Source organism: Nomascus leucogenys, unplaced genomic scaffold (assembly GCF_006542625.1).
Source record: "Nomascus leucogenys isolate Asia unplaced genomic scaffold, Asia_NLE_v1 Super-Scaffold_285, whole genome shotgun sequence".
Lineage (NCBI taxonomy): Eukaryota > Metazoa > Chordata > Mammalia > Primates > Hylobatidae > Nomascus > Nomascus leucogenys.
In genome coordinates, this window is record NW_022095770.1 from 1734370 (window position 1) to 1758008 (window position 23639).

The window sequence follows — 23639 nt, forward strand, 5'->3', positions numbered from 1 at the left end:
TGTATTTCAGGGATGGGACAGGCTTCTCAGCACAGCACGGCAGGTCAGGCCTGGGAGGGGCCCCCAGACCTCCTTGTCTCTAATAGAGGGTCATGGTGAGGGAGGCCTGTCTGTGTCCAAGGTGACCTTGCCATGCCAGTGCTTTCCAGCTGGGTATCCGTCCCCTGCAGCGGCGGGCTTCCTCTAAGTGGATGTTAAAGGCCCATCCAGTTCATGGAGAGCTAGCAGGTAACCAGGTTTAAGGTGCAGAGGCCCTGCTCTCTGTCACCCTGGCTGAGCCCAGTGTGCGGGTTCCTGAGGGCTGGGACTCCCAGGGCCCGATGGGAAAGTGTAGCCTGCAGGCCCACACCTCCCCCTGTGAATCACGCCTGGCGGGACAAGAAAGCCCAAAACACCCCGAACAATGAGTTTCCAGTAAAATATGACAGACATGATGAGGCGGAGGAGAGGAGGGACCTGGCTGGGAGTTGGCGCTAGCCTGTGGGTGATGAAAGCCAAGGGGAATGGAAAGTGCCAGGCCCGCCCCCTACCCATGAGTATAAAGCACTCGCATCCCTTTGCAATTTACCTGAGCACCTTCTCTTCACTCAGCCAATTGCTCGCTCGCTCACCTCCCTCCTCGGCACCATGACCACCTGCAGCCGCCAGTTCACCTCCTCCAGCTCCATGAAGGGCTCCTGCGGCATCGGGGGCGGCATCGGGGGCGGCTCCAGCCGCATCTCCTCCGTCCTGGCCGGAGGGTCCTGCCGCGCCCCCAGCACCTACGGGGGCGGCCTGTCTGTCTCATCCTCCCGCTTCTCCTCTGGGGGAGCCTACGGGCTGGGGGGCGGCTATGGTGCTGGCTTCAGCAGCAGCAGCAGCTTTGGTAGTGGCTTCGGGGGAGGATATGGTGGTGGCCTTGGTGCTGGCTTGGGTGCTGGCTTTGGTGGTGGCTTTGCTGGTGGTGATGGGCTTCTGGTGGGCAGCGAGAAGGTGACCATGCAGAACCTCAACGACCGCCTGGCCTCCTACCTGGACAAGGTGCGTGCTCTGGAGGAGGCCAATGCCGACCTGGAAGTGAAGATCCGTGACTGGTACCAGAGGCAGCGACCCGCTGAGATCAAAGACTACAGTCCCTACTTCAAGACCATCGAGGACCTGAGGAACAAGGTGGGTGAATGGGCAGCAGAAGGTACCATTCCAGCTAGCTCCTTCTGGGAACAATACATGCCCCAGGCCTCTGACACCTTAAGATTTCTCTATAGGACAGAGTCCACCCCAGATCCCTTCTTTTGAGGTCTTGGATGCCCTAAGAGCTGATCAGTGAGAAGATACTCTCCCTTCCCCAGCCTTCTCATCCCCTTCTGATCTCAAATCCTCAGACCATGTGAGATCAGTGATTCCTGTCCTTACATTTTTTAGAGGAAGCAGTTGAAGCTTTGAGAGGTGCTGTGAACAGCTGCAGGTCACATAGCAAATTAATGGCAGAGCCAAGGCTGGGTCCCTTGTGCCCTACCTTCCAGCACAGGAGGCAGCTACTTGTTCTCCAGCACAGGGGAGGAGTGAGGCTCTAACGGGACCAGGCAAGACATCCAAACCACTCATTAGCTCACTAGTCTGGGCTGTGGTTGCCGCCGCCCAAAAGCCTTGGTACAGGCTGGTCCCTCTCCACAGCCAGGCGGGCATGGAGAGCCTGCAGAGACAATCAGTGTGGCCCCTTGATGTGCCCTGCACAGAGAGAACCTGGCAGGCTTGTGCCGTGCTCCAGGCCCCTCCTCCCTGCTCCCACATCACCTGGGAGCCCTCCCTGAAGGAGTCAGCTGGGCTCTAATGCCTTGCATGGATTAGGGAAATTCAATGATGAGGTGGGGAATTCCAACCAGACTCAGAGGCCAATATATCTTCTTATTCTTCCCCTGAGTCCTCTTTTCTAATCCCCTGTGTTAGTTGGGTTTTATCTCTTGAGAAAGTTCCACCTGAAGTCCCATGGCCTGTGAGCTTGAAAAGGAATGTGCATCTCTGCAGAGGACTGGCAGGGCTGGCTGATGCAGACAGAAGAGAGGCCAGCTCAGGAAGGAGGGCTAGGGAGCCTCAGATTATTCTCCTCACCCGGAGGTGGGGAACTTGAAGCCCCAAGACCCATTAGGTTTTGCAGCAAGTCAGTGGCAGAATTGGGACCAGAACTCCTGGGCTTTTGATTCTAAGCCCAGGGCTGCATCTACCCCCTCTGTTGACCATGAGTTAGCAAAGTCTTAGGACAGGCCTGGGGCATCTGTTTTCCTTTAGGCTGCTATGGTCAAGTTATGTGGGGGGAAAAGGGGAATTCAGGCAAAACATAAAGCAAGAGCTTAATGTAGGTTACAGTGCAGTCCAGCTTGTGAAGTCCGTTTGACAAATTACCTGTGCCCTTTCCATCCTGCAGATTCTCACAGCCACAGTGGACAATGCCAACGTCCTTCTGCAGATTGACAATGCCCGTCTGGCCGCGGATGACTTCCGCACCAAGTGAGTTTGCAGTGGTGGGCCAGAACATCCAGTATCCCCAAAGTAGGGCATTTTTGGAGAAGTGTTTCCCAAATAGAACTAGCCAGTGCCAGGATAGCTGCATGAAAACTCCCTGGGGTGCTTATAAAAGAAAAAGACTCTTGGGCCCCACCCTTGGAGTTTTGATTCAGCTATTTATAGCAGGTTACCTGGGTGATTCTGGTCCACAGCCAGGTTTCAGAACCGCTGCTTTAGGGAGAGGCACTTTCCACTTCCCCAACCGCCCTTGAAGTATAGGAGGGACTCATAGTTGGAGGATTTATGCATTATTTGTTGGCTGAAGCTAGAAGCGCAACCCCCTCCTGAATTCTGCAGCAAGATGAACTGCCTTGTCCCCAGGCCCCAGGCCCCAGGAATGTTCATATCTGAGCAATCAATGGGCACTGTGTTCAACCACGCCATTTTCAAGACTGGCTCCTTAAACCACCCACAAGGCACCAGCTCTGGGAGAAGCTGCAGGGAGAAGAGAACAAAGCCCTCGCTGTGATCAGGATGGGTGTCTCATTCCTTTTCTCTGGGGTCATTCCAGGTATGAGACAGAGTTGAACCTGCGCATGAGCGTGGAGGCCGACATCAATGGCCTGCGCAGGGTGCTGGACGAACTGACCCTGGCCAGAGCTGACCTGGAGATGCAGATTGAGAGCCTGAAGGAGGAGTTGGCCTACCTGAAGAAGAACCACGAGGAGGTGAGAACTATATGGAAAAGCCAGCTTAAAAGAAATGCAGGGAGGCTGGGTACAGTGGTGCGTGCCCATAGTCCCAGCTACTTGGGAGGCTGAGACGGGAGGATCACTTGAACACAGGAGTTTGAGTCCAGCCTGGGCAACAAGGCTAGACCCTGTCCAAAAAAAAAAAAAAAAAAAAAAGGAGAGAGAGAGATTGAGAGAGAGAGAAGGGAGAGTCAAAATAGAATTGTGATGGTGGGAGGGCAGTATTCAGGCCTGACTAAGGAACCCCAGTCCGCTGCCATGGTGGAACTCCTGACTGTGGACTGTCTCTGGCTGTGCAGGAAATGAATGCCCTGAGAGGCCAGGTGGGTGGAGATGTCAATGTGGAGATGGACGCTGCACCTGGCGTGGATCTGAGCCGCATTCTGAATGAGATGCGTGACCAGTATGAGAAGATGGCAGAGAAGAACCGCAAGGACGCCGAGGAATGGTTCTTCACCAAGGTGGGTGTCATTTGAGGTCGAAGGAACCCAGACCACCTGCCTTCTGGGGCCTTCTGGTGTGAATGGAGTTCTCTTTTTTGCAGACAGAGGAGCTGAACCGTGAGGTGGCCACCAACAGCGAGCTGGTGCAGAGCGGCAAGAGCGAGATCTCGGAGCTCCGGCGCACCATGCAGAACCTGGAGATTGAGCTTCAGTCCCAGCTCAGCATGGTAGGAATAGTGCCAGGCAGGGTGGTGCACCCAGGACTGGAAGGGAGAGAATGGCCACACTCACTAATCGTTGATTCCCTTTCCCTCCCTCACAGAAAGCATCCCTGGAGAACAGCCTGGAGGAGACCAAAGGCCGCTACTGCATGCAGCTGGCCCAGATCCAGGAGATGATTGGCAGCGTGGAGGAGCAGCTGGCCCAGCTCCGCTGTGAGATGGAGCAGCAGAACCAGGAGTACAAGATCCTGCTGGACGTGAAGACGCGGCTGGAGCAGGAGATCGCCACCTACCGCCGCCTGCTGGAGGGCGAGGATGCCCAGTGAGTCTTGGCCCTCCCCTTAGTCCGCCCCCCATGGCACTTTCACGGCCCCACCATGTATCTAATGATCCTGCCCTTTTCTATCTTCACAGCCTCTCCTCCTCCCAGTTCTCCTCTGGATCACAGTCATCCAGAGATGGTAAGACCTTCCTCCTCTGCAGGCCTGGGCTCCAGGCCGCCCTCTGTACCCCAAGCAGGTCTAGGCATTGGCTAGGGGCTCCGTGAGGGGCTGAACTCTAGTGCTGTCACCCAGTTTCCCTTGTGAACCTCCTTGGGTGGAAGAAGCTATTTTCTAAACCCTCCTTAGGGCTAGGAGAGGCAGTCCCCACCTCTTGCTTCTACCTGGTGTCTGTGGCAGATCCTATTGCTGTTGTGGTCAGCACCATGAACAGGGCCCTGCAGGGCTCTTCCCACCGAGACCACTCCATTGGGTGAATATGGACGGAACCAGCCAGGTGTGAGCTCTTAGGAAGCTCTAATCTGAGGACAAAGACTCTGTCTCTGACCTTTGGGAGCCCTAGTCTGAAATAAATGTGTTGATGGTATCAGTGCTTGGGCAATAGCAGGGAGTGAAGCAGTAATCAGGGGAGAGGGCAACGGGAAGCCAGTTTGAGTTTCCTCACCTCCTGATTAGTCCATTGTCTGTCCACCTCTGGTAACGTCCTCTTCCCGCCTCTTCCCTAGTGACCTCCTCCAGTCGCCAAATCCGCACCAAGGTCATGGATGTGCACGATGGCAAAGTGGTGTCCACCCACGAGCAGGTCCTTCGCACCAAGAACTGAGGCTGCCCAGCCCCGCTTAGGCCTAGGAGGCCCCCCGTGTGGACACAGATCCCACTGGAAGATCCCCTCTCTTGCCCCTTAAGCACTTCACACCTGGACCCTGCTTCACCCTCACCCCCTCCTGGCAATCAATACAGCTTGATTATCTGAGTTGCATAATTCTCGCCTCTGTCTGGTCATTGTTAGGAGTGGGGGTGGGGAAAAAGTGGGAGGAGCATCTCTTTGGAGCTTGTCATAGCACCTGGCTATGGCCCCTGGGACTGGGAGAAAAGTCCTGGGGGTGGGTTGGGCTCAGGTCCCAGGATATCTTTCGCCATCTCAGAAGACACAGATAGATGTGTGTACCAGGTCATATGTGGTGTCTCCTAGGGTACGGAGGGATATTCATTCATTTACTCACTCATTTTCATGTGTGTCCATTCATTCACCAGATATTGAGTGCCTCTATGTCAGGCACTATGTTAGGTTAAGGATTCCTAATGTTTTTGTGATCAGGGATTCCTTGGAGAATATTGAAAGCTATAGATCTTTCCTTCTGCCCCCTACCTTCAAATAAGCATACATACATTTGCATACAATTTCATGGGGTTCGCGGGTCTCCTAGAGCTCCTTACTGGAGGTCCATGAACCGAAGGTAGGAACTCAAGCTCTCCTGACAGTCTTGTCTCCCTCCACCCCACCTGCTCTTGCCTCTGGCGCTGGATCTAATCCTTCTTACACTTGGTTGACCTAGGGCAAGTTGATGACCATCTCCCAGTCTCAGCTTCCATTTCTGTAAGAGGGGCATAATGGTAGTATCTACCTCATGGGCTTGTTGGGAGAATTCACTGGAAGAATGCATTTAAGGCCTCCAGCACAGGGCCTGGCATAGTGCTGGCTCAAGGCATGGCTGTGCTGGTGATACTGGGTAAACTATCTCTAGGGCATGGTGATTATCCATTCACGATGAGAGCATTTTTAGAGTGTTTGGGAATAGACTGGTTTCTAACCCTGGCTCTGTTCTGTAACAGATGTGAGCTTGGAAAGTCTGAGTCTCAGTGTCTTTACTTGTATAGTAAGGATGCTGAGCCCTGCTTCTTGAGGTTGATACAAGAATCCAATGAGTGACTATACCTTAAGAGCCAGGACTGTAGGAGCCTCCCCTGGGTGGGGAATGCCTTTCCTTCTCTTTGGGGGGCTAGAAAAGGAGTGGGAAGGGAAGGAGCCTCACCCTAGTAAGTGGTGAAGATTCCAGAGGTGGGTAGGGCTCACTGCCCCAAGCTAGGAAAGAGTTGACTAGCCCTGTGTCAGTTTCAACAGCTCATTCATTTGGCTGCCTGAAGAAAACTTGTAGGGGGAATCAAGGGTAGGGGAGAGACTGAAAAAAGACTAAATTTGGGCAAGGGATCTAAAAGCCTGAGCTTTTGAATCAGACTACTTGGGTTGGAGTCCTGGCTCCTACGCTGAATAGCCTTGAAGAGTTTGGGCAAGGTACTGAACCCCACATTCCTCTTTCACAAGGTAGGGAATAAACACCCTTACTGCGTAAGGCTGATACAGAAGTGAATGACCTCATGCAGGCAATGAATTTGGCATTGTGTTTGGCACATAGTCAGCACCCTATAAATGGTAATGGGGTGAGTTATTAGGAAAAGGAATGAAGAGATGTTGGTTTCTTTTGTTCCTACCTCCACCCCAGGAAAAAGGGGACTGCTTTGTATTTCTGAAACTGGGATATCTTTTAACCTAAGTTTTGTCATCAAAAAGGGTTGACCTTGGGTGATCCCTGGGTGAGGATGGGCCATCCTGGAGGTGAAGTACTAGAGTTTCAGGGATACAGAGGACAACTCAGGAAGGAGGAAGGCTTGAGGGTGCTTCCTCAGAGAATGAGAAGAGGTGGGTTTGAGGGCCCTAGAGGGTACAGGACCCTAGTGTGGGGAGGGGCTTTGTGATACTCCCAGGGGCATTGGATTCTGGTTCCTAAGGTTCCTAGTTGGGCAATGAACCTCCTGCCTGAGTGTGGCAAAGAATCTCGGGAACGGCCCACATTTGAGAGGTCACATGGGCCTGGACAAAGAGCAAAATATGGCAAGAGTCACCAGTGGGGACTGAAGCCCAGAACGCCCTCAACTTCCTAAGAATCCCCAGACACCTCTTTACCTTGGAGGTGGAGCCAGATTAAAGTCTCTGTACCCAAAGGAGATTTGCTTTAGGGGAATATAGAAACGTGAGGTCTCTTAGACTGGGGTGAGGTGGGGCGAACCTCCTCTCTGAGTGGTTGCCGTTACTGTTTGAAGGGAATACACAGGAGACCTGGGCTTGCTTGCGGGTAAAAATGGCGGCTGGGACCACCTGGCTGAAAGCAGGCTCAGAACCAGGAGAGGAGGAAGTCAAGCAGGGAGGCTGGGAGGTGGTCCCACCCTGTGCTGTCAGGCTCCAGAGGAAGAGGGCAGACAGGGCAGTGGCCCCAGGGGTCTCACATGGACTCCCCTCCTACCGGGATTTCCCCACCATACCTCACTGGGGAGGGTAGGGCCAGTGTTTGGATCCTGCTGATGAACAGGGCTCTTGTTCACAGATCCTGGCAGCCACAAGCATCCAACTCAAGATATGAGTGAGCCCAGCAGCTCCGACAATGGTGACTGCCTTCCCTTGGCCTCCGCTCAGCTAAACAATAGACGAGCAAAGTGACTCGATAGCACAGTCTAGTGGAGGCAGGTGGGATTGCGTTTCTGAGTCCTGGGGCTGGTCAGGTGACCTCTCTGGCCCCGCCTCCCTGTAAACCCTCTCTCCACCCTCCCAGCACTCAGAACCGGGCAGTCCTAGGTGAGCCACCGAGAAGACTCCTCCAACTTCACCGTTCGGAGATTTCGGAGACTGGCTTGCTCCCGGTCCTACAGCCTGAAAGTGGCAAAGTCCTGTCCATGCTCAGGCTTTGCCACGTCCTGGGTGGCTTCCTGTTCTGTTCTTTCTCAGGGATGAGATAAAACTGAGAGACCCGTGGGATCAGTGTGCATTTTTCTTAGCTTACTCCATGTTTTTTTTTTATGGGGTGGAACCGACCTTGAAATTCTCAATCCCCTTTATTTTGGGAGCTTTTTTTTTTTTTTTTTTTTTTTTTAAATAGTGAAAAGATCTCTAATGTGTCCAGGGAACTCTATAGGCAGCAACTGGCATATGTGCCTTCCTAATCAGGCAAATGGCACTTCTCCAAGGCCATAGACAACCTGGCTTGGGTAATGTAGGTGACCATTCCTGCAGAAGATGTCAGAGGAGGCAGCCCCAAGGAGGCCTGATCCCCAGGGGCTGAGGGGTCCCGATGTCCTGGTGGGACCCCAGGAGGTTCCCTGGCCCACCTCACTGAGCTTGGAGGCTGCCACAAAGGGGACAAGGGGATGTCAGGGACTTCCAGGGCGATGGACCTGCCTCAGGCAGGTGCAGGGCAGTCACCAGCTCCTCCTCCATTGCTGTTTGCTGAGTGCAAGCTTTCCCGACGGGGCTTCCCTCTGCGCCACTGTCACCTGTAAGGCCTGGCCTGGGAAAGGAAGCCTTTTTCCTTTAAGGTGCTCTGATGAACTTTAGGGGTGACTTGGCATGAGAGAGAGGGCAAAAGGAGACACACAAATAGAGAGAAACAAATGGATATAGAGTTGAGAGAGAGAGAGAGAGGGAGAGAGAGAGAGTCAGAGAGACAGAGTCAGGGAAAGAGAGGATAGTGAGGGCCCTGAGCCAGTACTAGGCAGGAAGGGGCATTCATTCATTCATTCATTTATTCATTCATTCATACATACTTATCGAAACTCAACTGCTGTAGGTGTAGGGGAGATAGGGGTGAATTGAGACAGACGAATAAAAAAAGAGACGACATGAGGAAGAAGGTAGAGAGGGACCCAGCGCATGTGTGGGGCTTGGGACAGAGGGCAGGATCTCTTAGCCTGTGTCCACTGTAGCTCCTGCTCACTGGAGGGCAAGCCCTGGCACCATTCCGCCTTGTTTAGCTTTGTGACTGTGGCCAAGATACCCTCTCTGAGCCTCAATTTCCTTACCTGTAAAATGATTTAAAAATTAACACATACCTCCTAAAACTGTTGGTGAAGATTAAATTTGACAGTGCAGGCAAAGCAATGAGGGTCTTGCCTGCAACACTGGAGGTTCCTTGATGGAAGGAACTATGATCCTCCAACCATCCAGTGTCCTCCCCAGGCCTCACAGGCACAGGTCTTTGATCTTAATTGGGGCTCAATAGGCCAGAGGGATGGGCTAATAATAAACAAGGGAGCTGAGGACCCAAGTTGCCCAGACGGTCCATGGGGAAGTTGGGAGCAGCCACAGTGCCACCGACAGTCAGGACGATGTCCCACTATGTGCCGGACCCACACCAGCAGTTTTACAGTATGAGCACTTTTAAGCCTCACAACAACCTCATGATGCCAGATTTTTTTTGAGACCAAGTCTCGCTCTGTCACCCAGGCTGGAGTGCAGTGGTGCGATCTGGGCTCACTACAACCTCAACCTCCCAGGTTCAAGCGATTCTCCTGCCTCAGCCTCTCAAGTAGCTGGGATTACAGATACCTGCCACCACGCCCAGCTGATTTTTGTATTTTTAGTAGAGACAGGGTTTCACCATGTTGGCCAGGCTAGCCTTGAACTCCTGACCTCAGGAGATCCGATCGCCTTGGCCTCCCAAAGTGCTGGGATGACAGGTGTGAGCCATTGTGCCTGGCCAAAGTCAGAACTATTTTTTTTTTTCCCACCGAAATCCTTTGCTTGACTTAACCCACTGCCCTTTAGCCACACAGGACTCCTGCCCTGGCAGTCACTTTGCTTGTTCCCACCTGAGGACATTTGCACATGCTGTATGCCCCTCCCCTTTTTCCTTCTCCTGGCTCACTTCTCCTCCCCTTTCATTCAAGTGTCTCTTTCTCAGGGAGAAGGTCACTGGTGCCCCAGACCATGCCACACCTTTATGATGTGCTCTCCATTCCCTCACCAACCGTGCTCACCTCAGCTGTGAATTACATGTTTATTTTTGCAGGTCTGTTTTATCCCATAACTGTCCATCAAGATAAAGGCTTGATCATTAGTTTATCCCCAGCACTCAACCCAATTCCTGGCACATAGTAGGTGCTCAATAAAGGATGAATCCGAATTTACAGTGAGGAAACAGGTTCACAGAGGGGAAGCAACTTTCCCCAAATAAGTGGAAGAATCTGGCTTTACACCATGACCTGCCTGGCTTCGAAGCCGGTGCTCTCAGCCTCTCTGCTAGGTGTGTCCCAGCAGACACAAGCCTGGGGTGCCTAGACTCAGGTGGAGGCACATATATGGGCCCACTCCATCCCCTCACTGTTGTCTGATAGGGTCTGGCTGGGCAGGGTGGTGGCAAGTGCCTGTTGTATGAGAAAGAATCAGTGTTGACAGACAGGTGCAGGTACCCACAGCCCTGCGCCAGTGGGCAGTGCACACCTGCCTAGATGGCTCATGGAGGCTCCAGGGGAGGAGCCGTGACTCAGCGGGTGCTCCCTCTCCCAGCAGCCAGCCACATGCTGACTCAGGTCCCTCCCTGGCCCCACCTGGGGATCAATGACAGACAGCAATGGGGAGTAAGTTGGGGGTGTGGGAGGCTGCTTGTAGGCAAGCAAGAGGGCTCCCACGACCAGAGCAAAGCTGTTCTTGAGCTGCCTCCAGGTCCCCATGTCCCCAGTGGACGATACCTTTGCCTCTGGGGATACCTTGCAAGTGGGATCTTTGGTTCTCTCTCTGTCCCTCTGTCTGCCTCTCTGGGTCCTTGCAGCCCCTTCTCTCCTACTCCATCCACTCCCCAAGGGGAGGGCCTGCATTTGGGATGCTGGTACTGGGTCTAGGTTGTAGCCTTGCAGCCTTGCACACTGGCTGTAGAGAGGTAGTGTTGATTCTTGCTGGGCCTAAGGTGCCGGGGTGCCATGGGCTCCATGGTTTCCATTCCTGGTTCATTCTTTGGAGGGTTCCCATGGGAGATGTTGAAGGTGGGGCTCAGAGGGCAGACCCTGAGCCCTGAGTGTCTGGAAGAGCGAGCCATGCCGCATGACCTAGAAGAAATCACTCACTCAGGCCACGGCTGTTGGCCTTCCTCATCCCTGGCCCCATCTTGCCCAATCTGGTTCCCATGCCAGGCAGAGAGCTTGGGAGAAGGGAAGAGATGCTGCCCCGCTGCAGCTGGAACAAAACCTCCTATCTGGACCGTAGGAGCTGCAAGCACAGCAAGCTCCTCTTTGTATTGGAAAAAGGCCAGATGTGGGGGGAGGAAGGCCAGTGTGGCAGGGGCTACATGTGGGCAGCAGTTGTGCATTCATCTAGGGAGCCCTCCGTCTTTTTTTTCTTTTTTTTTTTTTTTTGAGACAGAGTCTTGCTCTGTCACCCTGGCTGGAGTGCAGTGGCACGATCTCTGCGCACTGCAAGCTCCACCTCCCGGGTTCACGCCATTCTCCTGCCTCAGCCTCCCAAGTAGCTGGGACTACAGGCGCCCGCCACGACGCCCGGCTAATTTTTTGTATTTTTAGTAGAGACAGGGTTTCACCGTGTTAGCCAGGATGGTCTCGATCTCCTGACCTCGTGATCTGCCCACCTCAGCCTCCCAAAGTGCTGGGATTACAGGCGGAAGCCCTCTGTCTTTATGGCCCTTGGCAACAGTGCACGAAGGGGCTTCTCATGAGGAAACTGAGGCCAACTTTGAGGACCACAGGGGAAGGGAGGGTGAAACTGTCAGGTGGCCCAGCCCTGCCTGGCTGGGGAGCTACTGTGCTCTCCACCCCACGGTGGTCCTCATGCACAGCTCTCTTTCCCTGGCAACTGGGAGGAATTCTGAGGGACGAAGCCTGCTGCTTTGGGCTGAGTGAGGCTTAAGACAGGGCTGGAGGGTGGGAAGTGGAGAAGGTGGGTGAGGACAGGGGTTGGGGTTTGGCACCAGGGCTGGAAACCAGGGCCATCTGTCAAGAGGCTTAGCTGGCCCCAGCTGGGAACTTCTGCTCAGTCAGGCAGGTCTCAGCTGTTCTTAGGATCCCCCAACACAGATACATTTGCAGATGACAGAGCAGGGTTCTGAAAGTGCCATTCTGCTGGCTGTCTCCAGGGTGGCCCATCCACAGCACCACTGACTTCTCCATCCAGCTCAGGGACCCAGGACCTGGGGCTTACATCCCAACCAGAGTGGCGGCATCAGCATGGGCATGGGAAGAGGGTAACTTTCCAGGCCTTGGAACACATTGCGGCAGATTCTGGGCTTCCCAGCAGAGCTTGGCAAAGACCTTGAATGGTTTAAAACCATTTAAGAAAGTAGAAAGGGAATCAATTATACCCACTAGCCTTGATCTAAGAGTCTTCCATTATTAACTATTCATAAAATGCCTTCAGTATTCTCTGAATATTGAATAAAAGAGAATTATATTCTCTTTTAATTTTCAAAACTTAAACTACCTGTTTAATTTTTAATGTAACATATTTTGTACCACCCATTTAAATATTTATTTAACACGTTTTGGTAAATTAACTCACCTTTCATTTCAATAAATATATTTATAAAGGAAATCTTAGATTACTACCAAAAAAGGAAAATCATAATCACTTGCCAGAAGCAGAAGGAAATGACACACAGAAATACTTAACTTCCAACTAGATGCTGTTACTTTCTAAAGGTTCTGAACCCAAAGTTGGCTCTGTTTTTTTGAACAGGGTGATTGACAAGTGTGGTGGGGCGTTAGAGTGTCCATAGTGTCCAAATGAGATTTCATCCTTGACTAATCAGAAGCTCGAAAAATAGAAAAAGAGGCCAGGTGCAGTGGCTCATGCCTGTAATCCCAGCACTTTGGGAGGCTGAGACAGGAGGATCATTTGAGTCCAGGAGTTCAAGGTCAGCCTGGGCAACATAGTGAAATCTCATGTTTATGAAAAAAAAAATTAGCTGAGCATGGTGGTGTGTGCCTGTAGTCCCACCTACTTGGGAGGCTGAGGCTGGAGGATGGCTTGAGCCCAGGAGGTCAAGGCTGCAGTGAGCTGTGATCATGCCACTGCATTCCAGCTTGGATGACAGAGTGAGACTCTGTCTCAAAACAAACAAACAAACAAACAAACAAACAAACAAACAAACAAACATGGAAAAAGGAAATCTTCCTCTAAGTGCTTCAGTGTTATTATGATTGTCATGATGATTATTGTTTGGGACGGAGTCTTGCTCTGTCACCCAGGCTGGAGCACAGTGGCGCAGATCTCACCTCACTGCAACTTGTGCCTCCTGGGCTCAAGTGGTTCTCATGCCTCAACTTCCTGAGTAGCTGGGATTACAGGTATGCATCACCACGCCTGGCTAATTTTTTGTATTTTTAGTAGAGACGGGGTTTTGCTATGTTGCCCAGGCTGATCTCAAACTCCTGAGCTCAGGCAATCTGCCCACCTCGGCTTCCCAAAGCGCTGGGATTACAGGCGTGGGTCACCGTGTCCGGCCACTTCAGTATTGTTTAACAGTCGTTGAGCATCACTTAAAAGCCCCTCAAGAAATACCAGTCATCTATGCCGCCTACACATGCAGGCATTGCCTCTTTCAGGCCCTTGCTGACCATCCTGGCAAAGAGATTTCCTTACCTTTAGCTCCTTTTCAGCAATGAGCATCTTTCTGGAATGACTTTCCTCCATCTCATGTGTGTTGGGATCCTACTTGGACCAGACGTGGCGCTGGGCACTGGGGCAAGTACAAGATGAGCAGGGGCAGGCTTAGAAGAGCTCTGGCTGCCAGCAGAGAGAGGTTTCTTCTATTTTTTCAGTACATGAACTTTTATTCTTCATGAAGTGCTTCATAGAGCCATGGAGATAAGTGTGAGACACTATAACAGAGCACAGTACAAACCCAGGGGGTGACAGTACAGGAAGACGGAGGAGGAGGCACTCAGAGGGATCACTGAAGATGAGTAGTTTTCTGTGTAGAAAAGATGGAGAGGGACATTTCAATCAGAGGTCACTGCAAGTGCCGAGTATTCTTGGAGGGAAGAAGGGCATTTGAGGAGCACTGTATGATTTTCTAGGGGGTCTGGGGGTTGGTGGGAGATGGGGCAGGAATGGAAAGATGGGGACGGGCCTAAGTGCCAGGAATGTGGACCTTATCTTGAGGGTGGAGGGAAACTGGTGAAGTGATGTTGTCAGACATGGATTAGAAAGATCATTCTGGCTGCTATGCAGGAAGAGTCAGAGGAACATGGGAGAGGCAGGGAGGGCAGTTAGAAGCTTATGGCTAAGGTCTGGGTGAGGGCAGAGTTGACGGGGAGTTAGGAGGCTGAATGATCAGAGGCAGATAAACATTTTTTGAGCTTTCTCACAAGTCTTTTACTAGGAGATGGACAAACTATTCATATCAACCTTTTTCAGAGGAGGAAACTGAGGCACAGAGTAGTTAAGTAACTTATCAAAGTCACACAGCTCATGAGCATGGAGCTGGATGGAGCTCAGGTAGGCACACCGGAGACCAGTGTGTTCTTCACCATTCTCTTCTGGCCTTGGTGACCAGAATATACATCCAAGTTTCTGCCAGGAGCAGGGATAAGTCACACATCTCTGTATCCTCCCCGAGCTCTGTATGGGGTAGGCACTCAACCAAGGTCAATTCCACACTCCCTGCTGGGCCCTGCAAAAGGAGCAGGACAGTCGAGCCACTTGCATTCCTGCTCAGAGGTCAGCTAGTGTCAGCACCATCTTGTTTATTTGGTCCACTTTCTTCTTCCAGCCCTTCGTGTAAACTCTGCACGCTGTCCTTGAGCGCCGGCGGGCAGGGTCTCGGTGCCTCTCTCCATCTTTTGGCCATGCCAGTTGTCTCCTCATCAAACTGGAGTCTCCCAAGGGCAGAGCCTCCGACTCTGCAGAAAGCCTCGAGGATCCTGAGGGCAAGGACTGGTTTTCATCCATCTGGGGCTCCATAAGGGCAGGTGCTGTGCCTCCCCCTCCTCTATGATAACTCCTTAGTACCCTGGTTCCAGCTCAGCCCACTGTGGGCACAAGGTGGGAGCAAGGAGGGATGAGGGATGCAGACAGTAATGACCATCAATAGAGGAGGTGACTCTGCTCCTGGGAGTTTCTATCCCGAAGGGCCTAGGTCTCAGACCTGCTGTTGGGGCCAGCCAGAGACCAGACTCCAGGATCTAGGTCACCCCTGTGGCAGTAGAGCTGATTTATGGTGGCCCTGACAGCCTAATATCATCAAATTATCCTACACAATGGAGAGAGGCTGGGCCGCCCCCAGGCAGTCACCAAAGGACGCTGAGCCTGGGGCAGCCCGGCTGCCTCCGTATCCCAGACCTCCCTCGGGTCTGTCGGGGGAGGCTGGCACAGACCAAAGGCACACACCCAGGCGTGCCACCTTCAGCTGGGGGTATAAGTAGGCAGCCCCAGGGACAGCTCTGTACCCTGCACTTGGGAGCCGGTAGCACTCCTATCACCGCTTCTCAACCCGTGAGCTACCAGCTGTGTCATGAGCTGCAGACAGTTCTCCTCGTCCTACTTGAGCCGCAGCGGCGGGGGTGGCGGGGGCGGCCTGGGCAGCGGGGGCAGCATAAGGTCTTCCTACAGTCGCTTCAGCTCCTCAGGGGGCGGTGGAGGAGGGGGCCGATTCAGCTCTTCTAGTGGCTATGGTGGGGGAAGCTCTCGTGTCTGTGGGAGGGGAGGGGGCGGCAGTTTTGGCTATAGCTATGGTGGAGGATCTGGGGGTGGTTTTAGTGCCAGTAGTTTAGGCGGCGGCTTTGGGGGTGGTTCCAGAGGTTTTGGTGGTGCTTCTGGAGGAGGCTATAGTAGTTCTGGGGGTTTTGGAGGTAGCTTTGGTGGTGGCTCTGGAGGTGGCTTTGGTGGTGGTTCTGGAGGTGGCTTTGGTGGTGGCTATGGGGGTGGGTTTGGGGGGTTTGGGGGCTTTGGAGGTGGTGCTGGAGGCGGTGATGGTGGCATTCTGACTGTTAATGAGAAGAGCACCATGCAGGACCTCAATTCTCGGCTGGCCTCTTACTTGGATAAGGTGCAGGCTCTAGAGGAGGCCAACAATGACCTGGAGAATAAGATCCAGGATTGGTATGACAAGAAGGGACCTGCTGCTACCCAGAAGAACTACTCCTCTTATTATAACACTATTGATGATCTTAAGGACCAGGTAGGTGCAGGAAACCATCTCTGTCTCGGTCTCTTTCTCTTTCATTCTTTATTTTCCAAAAAAGGTAAAATGCTAAACTCTAAGCTCAGATAATAGCCAGGGAATCTACCTTTTGGAAATGTACGCTTTCATCAGAAACAAACTTGTGTTTGGTTTCTGGGGATCCCAGGATAGGACTTTGGCCTGTGCTCTGAGTGTTCACTTCCACTTCCTCAACTTTCAGAGTTTGGGCAGAGCAGAGAGGAGACCTGGGTTAATGTGAGCTGAGCTGGGACTGGATGTGGAACCTTCTTTAGGTCTGGTCTAAGTCAATAGCCTGTCTTCCTTTGTACTTCTCCTGGGCTTCTTTAGGAGTGTATCTTGATCTTTTAAGGTATTTTGGACCTGGTTGTACGTGTTGGTTATTCAAGTGATGGACAGGATCCAGAACTCTGGGAATGGAAGCTATCTATCCATCCATCCTTCCATCCATCCCTCCCTCCCTCCACCCACATGTCTATCTATCTATCTATCCATTGTTTTCAGCCACTCAGTTCAGGGAGTGCCTACCCTCAGGGTTGCTCTGAGTAGACATAGTGATGTGCTAGACTTAGTTCTGGTGGAGCTCACAGTCTGGCTCTTCAGTATTCTCAGTGATTCCTCTTGTTTTAACTCCTGCATGTCTCTGGATGTGCTGTTTCTTCTACTCCAAACCTCTTCCATTTATTTATTAATGTTACATCTTAGCCATCCTTCAGGGCCCAATTCAATTGCCAGCCACCTCCTTCCTGAAGTCTTTCTTGATCTCCCATTGTCATAAGCCACCTCTCCTTTCCTTGAACTCTTTTAGGACACTTTTCACTTTGTAGTCAATGGTGGGCTCCTTGAGGAACAGGATGTCAGTAATCTCTAAATCCTACAATGCCCTTTGGAGTAGATCTTCAAATATTTATTGAATGAATTAATGAAGGCCACACCAAACATCTTCGCTGAAGGCTGGAAGGGGTCTGTGCCATGTCTTAGCTGTTGGAAGTTCCTCATTCCTCTTGAGAATCTTCCTGGATGGAATCCTCACCTCCTGTGGCTTTGCCTGGCCTCTTGCCCTCCCAGCGGTGGTCCACAGCGTGATTTCATGGCTGTGTCCCTTTTTTTCAGATTGTGGACCTGACAGTGGGCAACAACAAAACTCTCCTGGACATTGACAACACTCGCATGACACTGGATGACTTCAGGATAAAGTGAGTCCTGCTCCTCTTTTCCTCTCCTGTCATCAGCCCTTACCCCCGAACCTCAGTGCTCTGGAGGTCCTGGTAGGGCCTGATTCCCTCTTGATTGTTTTCTACCCCTGGCTGGTCTGCAGGTTCGAGATGGAGCAAAACCTGCGGCAAGGAGTGGATGCTGACATCAACGGCCTGCGGCAGGTGCTGGACAATCTGACCATGGAGAAGTCTGACCTGGAGATGCAGTATGAGACTCTGCAGGAGGAGCTGATGGCCCTCAAGAAGAATCATAAGGAGGTAGGGTGCTGGGGCTTATGGCTTACTGGGGAGAGGGAGGAGCAGAAATGCAGAGACAGCAGGGGAGCTTTGGAACATTACCTGGGAGACACCCTCTCCTTTGCTCTTGAGGACACTTTCAGCTTCTCCTTGGCATCACCTATGGTAGTGGGTGGGCTTTGGCTTCACAACTGTGTCCCCTTTTTGTACCCTGGGGGGACCAGAGGGAGAATTCTGAAAGGTGGTGCAGAGGACTTTATCCCTGACCTCATCTCCCCTTCCTCCCTGGCAGGAGATGAGTCAGCTGACTGGGCAGAACAGTGGAGATGTCAATGTGGAGATAAATGTTGCTCCTGGCAAAGATCTCACCAAGACCCTCAATGACATGCGTCAGGAGTATGAGCAGCTCATTGCTAAGAACAGAAAGGACATCGAGAATCAATATGAGACTCAGGTGAGCAGAGTGGGCTGCCCATTCATCTCCTCTCCTCCATCTATTCTTATCTCCATCCCTCCCACCTCCCATTCCTTCATGCTCCTATCTCTCCATCTCTCAGTGCAGCTGTCATTTATCCATCTTCCAATGGAAGTCATTCAACCATCTTCATTCACTGCATACAAATATCATTACAAAGTAGCTTCTCAGTGCCATGTTATGTGTAAAGTATTGATGTCTCAGAGGTATTGATGTCTGATATGAGCCAAACAAGACTGCTGCCCTTGAGAAGCTCACAGTTTATTAGATGTGTGTGAACAAAAGCAGAATGTGAACAATTTAATCTAATGCTATGTAATATAAGACTATAGGAGAGGGATACAGTGTGTCTCCCATACTGTACTGAGCTCTTTGGTGGTTCCCTTCCTCCTTGAGTCTCCAGTGCCTAGCCAGAGGTCTGGCACATACATGAAGGCATGGTCTGTGGTGTGTGTGTGTGTGTGTGTGTATGTTTGAAAGGTGGGGGAAGTTTGGAATAAGGTTAGATTAGAAAGATGGTTGTGAGACAAAGTGTGAAGGGTCTTGCAACCTTGTTGAGAGGGAATGTCATGTTGAGAGGACTGGACAACCCTGCATGGCTGGAGGGTACCCAGAACTCAGAACGACTTGTCCTTGGCTTCAGATCAGCCGTGACCCTGGAGGTGAAGATCCTGGTGAATGGGGAAGAATCTCACCCACTGAAGCTCCTGGCCCAGCCTGATGCTTACTGAGCCTTTGGTTTTGCAGATAACCCAGATCGAGCATGAGGTATCCAGTAGTGGTCAGGAGGTGCAGTCCAGTGCCAAGGAGGTGACCCAGCTCCGGCACGGTGTCCAGGAGTTGGAGATTGAGCTGCAGTCTCAGCTCAGCAAGGTTGGTAGTTCAGCTGTAGACCCTTTGCCAAGGTGGGGCACGGGAAGGCTTTGCAGCCCAGGAGTGGGAAGAAGAGGAGTTATGATGTAGCATCCCTCTTAAAGCCTTCTCCTAACCCTTAGAAAGCAGCTCTGGAGAAGAGCTTGGAAGACACGAAGAACCGCTACTGTGGCCAGCTGCAGATGATCCAGGAGCAGATCAGTAACTTGGAGGCCCAGATCACTGAGGTCCGGCAAGAGATCGAGTGCCAGAATCAGGAATACAGCCTTCTGCTCAGCATTAAGATGCGGCTGGAGCAGGAAATCGAGACCTACCGCAACCTCCTTGAGGGAGGCCAGGAAGACTTGTAGGTGCCCTAGGATTTGGTGGAACCCCTGGGTGTCCCTAGGCCTCTGATACTACTTCTGTCCCTCTGGATAGAGGCAGCTGGGGGAAATTCTTATACGCAGGGTCTTATGGGTTGAGGACTTCTTCATCCTGGGGGCCGGAGGGACCTCAGTGCATCTGGGCTTTGGGAAAGGAGGATGGTGACACTGAGAGAAGGGGCTGCCTCCCTGCTCCAGGGAGGGGAGGGCTCCACAGTCCCAGCTGGAGGCTCTCCCCTCCCAGCTGTGGTGCCCGCCCAGACTCTGTCCTCTGCCTCCCAGGAAGGAAAACAGAAAGATTCATGTTTGGGTCCTGACTCTGTCCAGGTCCATCCTCATATATGTGTGTGGGTGCCACTCATTTTAACTCTCTTGTTTTCTTTCTTTCTTAGTGAATCCTCCGGAGCTGGAAAAATTGGCCTTGGAGGTCGAGGAGGAAGCGGAGGCAGTTATGGAAGAGGATCTAGGGGAGGAAGTGGAGGCAGCTATGGTGGAGGAGGAAGTGGAGGTGGCTATGGTGGAGGAAGTGGGTCCAGGGGAGGAAGTGGAGGCAGCTACGGTGGAGGAAGTGGTTCTGGAGGAGGTAGTGGAGGTGGCTATGGTGGAGGAAGTGGAGGTGGCCATAGCGGAGGAAGTGGAGGTGGCCATAGTGGAGGAAGTGGGGGCAACTATGGAGGAGGAAGTGGCTCTGGAGGAGGAAGTGGGGGTGGCTATGGTGGAGGAAGTGGGTCCAGGGGAGGAAGTGGAGGCAGCCATGGTGGAGGAAGTGGTTTTGGAGGTGAAAGTGGAGGCAGTTACGGAGGCGGTGAAGAAGGGAGTGGAAGTGGTGGTGGCTATGGAGGAGGAAGCGGAAAATCATCCCATTCCCAGTCTTCTTCCTCAAAATCTGGTGACCAAGATGAGACAAAAGGTAAGGGACAATCCTAGGTTGTGGGGTGGAGGGAGGTACAACTCTAGGTTGTGGGGTGGAGAGTCAAGGTGTCACCTTTTTTTTTTTGAGTATTTTTGAATCTCTGGGGAATACAGATTCTGAATAGAGCTAGATGTTAGGGAAATCCCTAGTGAGGTGCCAGAGACCTACCCTTGGTTCTGAATTGATCATTATTTTTGACAGAGCCTAGGATGAGGCTAGGACCAAATCTACACATGGCTGAGTCTCAGTAGTGTAGGAGATGGGTTGAAAATTGTGCATTGTCATGACACACCCTATGAGGTAGGTTTTATTATAATCCAATGAGGTTCAGAGAAAATAATTTGCTCAAAGTCATACGATCACAAATGAGGGGTTCAGCTCTGTGGGGGTTCACAGCCAGTACTTTCAACCTTCATGAGGATGGGGGACCTGGATCAGCAACAGTTCAGGTGGAAAAGAGACTCAGGGATTTTAGTCAGTGGTTGGCTTGCACAAGTATTACATGATGCAACTGCCAAAAGGATGAACATAATCTAAATGTAAGAAAGACTCACACAGGTGAGTTGGTCTCTAGATCAGGGAACATTTTCCCATGTACACATTGAATTTTATGAAATCAAAATGTAATGTGAAATTATAGTAAAAGGCTGGGCAATATGACTGGGAATGTTTAGCCAGAGAAGACTTGAGGTGCCTGGGAGCTGCCCTGCAGGGTGTCTGATGTGGTTTTGTGTGTCCAGTGGCACTACAGGGCCATGGATATACATCTAGGAGTGAGGCTGGGGCCATCTTTTGCCTCAATATACAAATAATTGACTAACAAATCTGTTGAATGGAGGGGGCTGCCTCATAAGCCCCCCGTCCTCAGATTTGGGGGTGCATCTGCCAGGTTTGCTGCAACAGAGATTCAGGAATTAGATGGGGACCAGTAGATTGGGAGACCCCAGGGTCCTTCCACCTCAGGATTCTCCAGCTCTTTGAGCTCTAGTGTCCTTGCTTCGAGTTTCCCCATCTTTCCCCAAGTCCCAACCTCTCTGCTCCTGCTTACAGTCCTCCCTTCTCCCCCTCATCTCCCTTCCATCTCTCCACAGGCTTCCTTTCGCGATACTAGAGCCTCTGTAAACTTCTCCTGCCCAGCCCCAGCTGAGCATCCCCAGATGGGCAGACCCCTGATGAAGCCTGCTTATTGGATCCTGACATCAGGAATAGCTGGCAACAAGCTCCTGTGCCCGTTTGGGACTGAACTGACTTGGCATATGTGCCTCTGTCTTTCCATTGGCTTCCAACCCTGCTTGGCTTTGATGCCTTCAGGGTTGGGGAGACAGACCTCTTTCCTCTCTCTGGCCTGGGGTGCTCTCACACCCTGCATGATCTTGACTATAATAAAGCTTTCCTACTGCAAATCAAACTCAGACTTTGACCCATTTGTTCTTTGGGATTAAGAAGGGATAGGGTGGGCGGGACACAGTAGTTCATGTTTGTAATCCTAGCATTTTGGGAGGCTGAGACAGGAGGATCACTTGAGGCCAGGAGTTCAAGACTAGCTTGAGCAACAAAGTGAGACCTGTCTTTACAAAAAACTAAAAAAAAAAAAAAAAAAAAAAAATTAGACAGGCATGGTTGTGGGCACCTGTGGTCCCATCTACTCAGGAGACTGAGGTGGGAGGATTCCTTGGGCCCAGGAGTTGGAGGCTTCAGTGAGCTATGATCGCATCATTGCATTCCATCCTTGGTGATAGAGTAAAGGGATAATCAATCTGTTATAAAGAGTGTGGGTTCACTTTTCTATTAGTTAACTTTTGCTTGTAACAAAGGAACCCACATTTAGTGGCTGAAAATAACAACCATTCATTTAGCTTACAGTTTTGCAGTTTAGACTGGGAAGCTCTGTTTCCCTTTACGCGTCTATGGTTCGCTGCAAGTCAGCCAGGTGGCTCTTCCTCTGGTAGTTGGCTGGATGCCAGTTGCGGTGATGAGGATGAATGGGGTCTGTGACTCCCATCCTCCAGCCAACTAGCTTGAGCAAGTGTTCCAAGGTAATGAGCAGAAACATGCAAGGCCTCTTGAGGTTTAGACTCAGAGAAGTCACTTTGGCTGTATTATATTGGCCAAGCAAGTCACAACCTAGCCCAGATTCAAGAGCAGGGGAAATAGACTTCTCTTGAGGGGAGGAACTGCAAAGTCACATGGCAATGGGCATGGATATAGGGAGGGCAATAACTGAAGCAATTTTTTGCAAACGATCTACCATAGTCTATTGGCATGTCGTGTGTTAGCTATGGAGGAAAACAAGTCAAAAATGATGTGGTCTTTGCTTGCAAGATTTCAAGTAAAAAATATAGGCACAAATAAAGTCCTTCAAGGCAAAGTAAGGGACATTCCACAAGATATCAGCCAACAATATTCTCTAAAGATTCTGATAGTCAAAAATCCTTTTTATCACTGGGACAAATAGCCCCCCTCAGCCTATGTACCAGATACTATAGCTGCTTATTAAGCTACCCCAAAGTATAGAGGCTTAAAATGACAAAATTCATTTTGCTCATGAATCTGCAATTTTGACAGGGCTCGGTGGGAACTGCTTGTCTCTGCTCCTCTTGGTTTCATTGTGGCTTACAGGCTGGTGGCTGGAGTCATTTGAAGTCTTAGTCACTTACATATCTGGCCTCGCTGGGGCTCCTTGGACATCTCTATCTCTGTGGAAAGTCTCGATGTGATCCCTCCAGCACAGTAGCTTCAGGGTAGCCCGACTTCTTATATGCTGGTTCAGGGCTCCCAAGACACATGTCCCAAGTGAGAAACTGCCAGAAAGAGGCTGTTTGACTTTATCACCTGGACGGGGATGTCACACAGTGTCACTTCTGTAGTCACAGGCCTGCCTAGATTCAAGGGAAAGGGCATAGACCTGTGGTAGGCAGAATTCTGAGATGCTTTCCCAAGATTTCTGGCCCTGTTGTACACATATCTTCTCCCGGTTATTCGATCAAACACTAACCTAGGTGCTACTGTGAAGGGATTTTGGTAATTAAGCTCTCAAATGTGTTGACCTTAAGAGAGGGAGATTATCTGGCAGACCTGATTTCATCACATGAACCCTTTAAAATGCAAGAGTTTTGTCTGGCTGGTCACAGAAGTCAGAGATTTGAAGTCTGGGAAGATTTCTTTTTTTTTCTTTTTTTTTCTTTTTTTTGAGACGGAGTCTCGCTTTTTCACCCAGGCTGGAGTGCAGTGGCGCAATCTCGGCTCACTGCAGGCTCCGCCCCCTGGGGTTCTCGCCATTCTCCTGCCTCAGCCTCCGGCATAGCTGGGACTACAGGCGCCCGCCGCCTCGCCCGGCTAATTTTTTGTATTTTTAGTAGAGACAGGGTTTCACCGTGTTAACCAGGATGGTCTCGATCTCCTGACC

The 23639-nt window shown here is 51.4% G+C and overlaps 2 protein-coding genes across 2 annotated transcripts; both read left to right on the plus strand.

Moving 5' to 3' along the window:
• Positions 1-572: 572 nt before the first annotated feature.
• On the plus strand, positions 573-5160 carry LOC100587133 (keratin, type I cytoskeletal 14). The gene is made up of 8 exons (XM_030808193.1): positions 573-1149; positions 2402-2484; positions 3053-3209; positions 3533-3694; positions 3778-3903; positions 3999-4219; positions 4312-4358; positions 4904-5160. The coding sequence occupies exons 1-8, from the start codon at positions 628-630 to the stop codon at positions 4999-5001; spliced, it is 1416 nt and encodes a 471-aa protein (XP_030664053.1). The 5' UTR covers positions 573-627; the 3' UTR covers positions 5002-5160.
• A 10239-nt stretch (positions 5161-15399) lies between these two features.
• KRT9 (keratin 9) lies at positions 15400-21636 on the plus strand. The gene is made up of 8 exons (XM_012503715.2): positions 15400-16132; positions 17267-17349; positions 17472-17628; positions 17900-18061; positions 18830-18955; positions 19078-19301; positions 19713-20230; positions 21325-21636. The coding sequence occupies exons 1-8, from the start codon at positions 15467-15469 to the stop codon at positions 21342-21344; spliced, it is 1956 nt and encodes a 651-aa protein (XP_012359169.1). The 5' UTR covers positions 15400-15466; the 3' UTR covers positions 21345-21636.
• The last annotated feature ends 2003 nt before the right edge of the window (positions 21637-23639 follow it).

Excerpts from the sequence above, each read along its gene's own strand:
- LOC100587133 (XM_030808193.1), top strand. The coding sequence starts at position 628 with ATGACCACCTGCAGCCGCCAGTTCACCTCCTCCAGCTCCATGAAGGGC. Across the intron at positions 2,485-3,052 it reads GCGGATGACTTCCGCACCAA|GTATGAGACAGAGTTGAACC; the intron begins GTGAGTTTGCAG and ends GGGTCATTCCAG. Across the intron at positions 3,695-3,777 it reads AGGAATGGTTCTTCACCAAG|ACAGAGGAGCTGAACCGTGA; the intron begins GTGGGTGTCATT and ends TCTTTTTTGCAG.
- KRT9 (XM_012503715.2), top strand. The coding sequence starts at position 15,467 with ATGAGCTGCAGACAGTTCTCCTCGTCCTACTTGAGCCGCAGCGGCGGG. Across the intron at positions 18,062-18,829 it reads AGAATCAATATGAGACTCAG|ATAACCCAGATCGAGCATGA; the intron begins GTGAGCAGAGTG and ends TTGGTTTTGCAG. Across the intron at positions 18,956-19,077 it reads TGCAGTCTCAGCTCAGCAAG|AAAGCAGCTCTGGAGAAGAG; the intron begins GTTGGTAGTTCA and ends CCTAACCCTTAG.